We start from the raw sequence: 3,414 nt of genomic DNA, 5'->3' as shown, positions 1-3,414 counted from the left end.
GGCGCCCTGGCGCTCGGGAGGTGGGGGGGAGAGAAGAGGGACGAGGAGGAGGTCTCGGTCGTGTCTCACCTCCCAGCCCCGCGGCCCACGACAGGAGCAGAATTAACACTCTCGGCAACACCATCTTCCGCCCGCCGCCGCCGCCGCCGCCGCCTCCTCACGGGTTAACAGCAGCACATCGATCCGGAGGGAGAAGCTGTGGAAGGGGCTTGGTCCGGAGCCGCCGCGGGAAGCCGGGACCTCCCCCGGCAGGAGAAACGCCGAAGCACCTCCCTCTCGCTCCACTTCAGGGGCCGGCAACGCTCTCCAGCTCCACCAAAACAGGGACCTCCCTCCCCCCCCTCCTCCGTTTCCTTCCTCCCTTCCCCGTTTGCCTTCCCTCCCTCCTCCCGGCCTCTTCTCTTTTCTCCCCCCCCCCTCCCTCCCTGTCTTCCCCGCCGTGTCCCGGATCTCCGCCTCCTTCCTCATCACGTGATACGCCCGCGCCCAATCCGCACGCGAAGCCGCGCCCCTACCTCCCCGCTCCTCCCCCTCCCCCAGGTGCCCCAGGGGCGCGCGCGTGCGCACAGTGTCCAATTCCCGGGCCGCTCGGCCGGCCGCTGCTTCCTGTTCGCCGGCGGAGAGCTGGGATTGGATTTAGGAGGCGGGGTTTGTGGGCGGGGTTTCTCCTAGCCCCACCCTCAGAGCGGGACGGCTTGTTCACGGTGTGAAAGCTCTAGGGTGAGCCTTACAGGTGCTGAGGACTTCACCTAAGCTAAAATGGGAGTGAGAAGGGGAAGAGGGACTGTGTTCCACTCCTTTGCAAGAAACGGAGGTTTTGTTTCTTTTTTTCTGCCTCTCGTGACGCACCACGGCCACCATGTAAACAAAAGCAGTCCCCGCTAGCTTCAATTCTAAACCGCGACAGCCACCAGTGGTGGGGACATAACTGATAGATCCCTCCGGCTGCCACCAGAAAGAAAAGACATCAGGCTTAAGGGATACTTTTCTGACCTCTCCATGCAATTTAATGTCACAGACTAGGCCTTTGTAAAAGCCAGACAGTCTTTAATCTACAGACCAGAAAAATGACCCCATTACCACCACTCTGTCCCAACCCATCTGTGCAGAAAACCTTCGTCTGTCTCTTCTCCAGTTCCTCCAAAGCTCATGTTCATTTGCTCAGCAACTCACGTTGATTCTCTACATTCATGTTTCGTGAGCTAGAACTCATTGATGGTTCTTAATTAGGTTAGTCTTCGCCTATTTGGCATCTGCCCTGAGCTAGCTTAAGGCACTACAAATATTATTACAAACAATAAATTCCTATATTTTGCTCTGTATATCTTACGCAACTTAATATCACTGACATGAGACAAAAGTATGCTTTTAACACACAAAAAAATAAAAATAGTATGTCTTTAATTCTAGGTTTCAGAAATAGATTGTTGTAATTTTATTCCATATTTTAGACTCAAATTCCAAAACCATCATTATTAATAGTGCTCATTCATTTCTAATGAAATATATGGAATTAACAGAGGCAAGAATGCAGTGCTTTTTTCTTTTAAAAAAAATGCAATCTCAGGGCTGGGAAGGTGGCTCAGTGGTAGAGCACTTGCCTTGCATGCATGAGGCCCTGGGTTCGATTCCTCAGCACCACATAAGCAAAAAGCAAAAGACCAGAAGTCATGTTGTGGCTCAAGTGATAGAACACTAGCCTTGAGCTGAAGAGCTGAGGGACAGCACCCAAGCCCAAAGTTCAGGCCCCACGACAGACAAAAAACAAAAAATGCAATCTTAGGAAGTTTTCTGCAGACATTACTTGGATATCACATGATTTGTACTGTTCTACAGAGATGCTGTCAACTTCTAGGTATCTCATGGTTCTCCTGTTGTACAGTATTTTCTATAATTCTAATAATTATGTGTTACACAGAATTTTACATTTAAGTTTTTATAACTAATCCAATGGTGAAGCAGGGTGCTGGTAGTTTGTGTCTATAAACTACCTACTCAGGAGGAGGAGATCTGAGGATCGAGATTCTAAGCCTGTACAGGCAGGAAAGTCTAAGAGACTCTATCTCCAACTAACCAGTAAAGCATGCAGGCTGCAGCCATGGCTCAAGGAGTAGAGCACACCAGCCATGAGCAAAAAAGCAAAGCAAGAGATTGAGGTCCAGTTTGGACACCACAAAAATATCTTTCCTGGACAGGAGTGGTAGCTCAGTAATACAGTGTTTGCTTAGCATGTGTGGTGCCCAGGGTTTGATTCTCAGCATCCGAAATAAATAAGTTCATCCCTTTTCTTTTTCTGGTGATAGGGATCAGATCTAGGGCCTCACACATCAATGTAAGCACTATAACACTGAGCTATACCTCTAGCCCCCATAATTCTTGAAGATAGGTACAAAAAACACATTGTAGGGGTTTTAAAATCAGGACCTCACTATTTAGCAAATATATAACCAGCACATACCTATTGAACTTCAGTATTAAAATAGGCTTTATTCCACTAATTTATTCAAAAACTAGGAACGCCCTTTCACATTCTAAAAATCTTGATATCTCAATCAAATATTGAAGGGCTGCCCCAAAATAAACTCATTTGCCTAGTCTTTTTTGTGGGGCTTGAACTCCTGGCCTGGGCACTGTCTTGGAGCTTTTTTGCCCAAGGCTAGTGCTCTACCACTTTGAGCCACAGCTCTACTTCCAGTGATTAGTCTTCTCTCTTCCTCTTCCCTTGGTCTTACGGTTAACTTCATCGGCCTTTGAGAATGTCAAAAGAATCTTAAACATTTCCCTCTCCATGTCTTTTGTCTCTCCTTTCTGCTTAGAAGTACTAACCTAGCCTGTATAGATTGCAACATGATAGCTCAAAAACCAAATTGTATTTGCAGATATATTTGGCTTGACTTTCAGTTAATTTTCTTAATTATTCATCAAGATAGTCAACATCTGGGAGTTTTCCTGGTACATCCAGGATAGCAATTGTTCTTGAAAACTTCAAGGGTCAAGAAGACCTGGATTCTTGCAATCAGCTGGCAGGAAGTGAGCAGAGACTGCCCTCTTTGGACTGGGCTTGTCTAATGTCACTCAGGCCCATAGAATCCCATTCCATATTGGAATCTGTGACTTCCACTTTATGTACTAGACCAAAAAGTCCTTGGAGTTCATTTTCCTATACTCCTGTGGCTCCAGTAATTTCAATTACATTGTAGTTCAAAATCTGTTTTACTAGTATCCATCATTTGTAATGAATCATGTGTTTGTTACTTTATAGAAACTCTCAGAATATCCAGAGACCAAAGATAGCATACATAAACAGCATTACACAGAATCACAATATATTCAAAAAGTTCTCCATAGGTTATAAACCTTTTATTGGCGATTTCTCATTTCATTTACAAAACCATATAGCAAATCATTTATGCT

At 45.9% G+C, this 3,414-nt stretch overlaps 1 protein-coding gene across 1 annotated transcript in view; it reads right to left on the bottom strand.

Annotated features, from left to right (window-relative positions):
• Adam10 (ADAM metallopeptidase domain 10) overlaps positions 1-360 on the bottom strand; it is an 86,748-nt gene extending 86,388 nt beyond the window's left edge. Inside the window, exon 1 of the mRNA XM_013009942.1 lies at positions 70-360. Within this exon, the coding sequence (XP_012865396.1) occupies positions 70-124 (55 nt within the window). The 5' untranslated portion in view covers positions 125-360. The remainder of the gene's footprint in view (positions 1-69) is intronic.
• Between the last annotated feature and the right edge of the window lie 3,054 nt (positions 361-3,414).

Source organism: Dipodomys ordii, unplaced genomic scaffold (genome assembly GCF_000151885.1).
Source record: "Dipodomys ordii isolate 6190 unplaced genomic scaffold, Dord_2.0 Scaffold11, whole genome shotgun sequence".
Classification (NCBI taxonomy): Eukaryota; Metazoa; Chordata; class Mammalia; order Rodentia; family Heteromyidae; genus Dipodomys; species Dipodomys ordii.
This window is presented reverse-complemented; position numbering and strand designations above follow the sequence as displayed.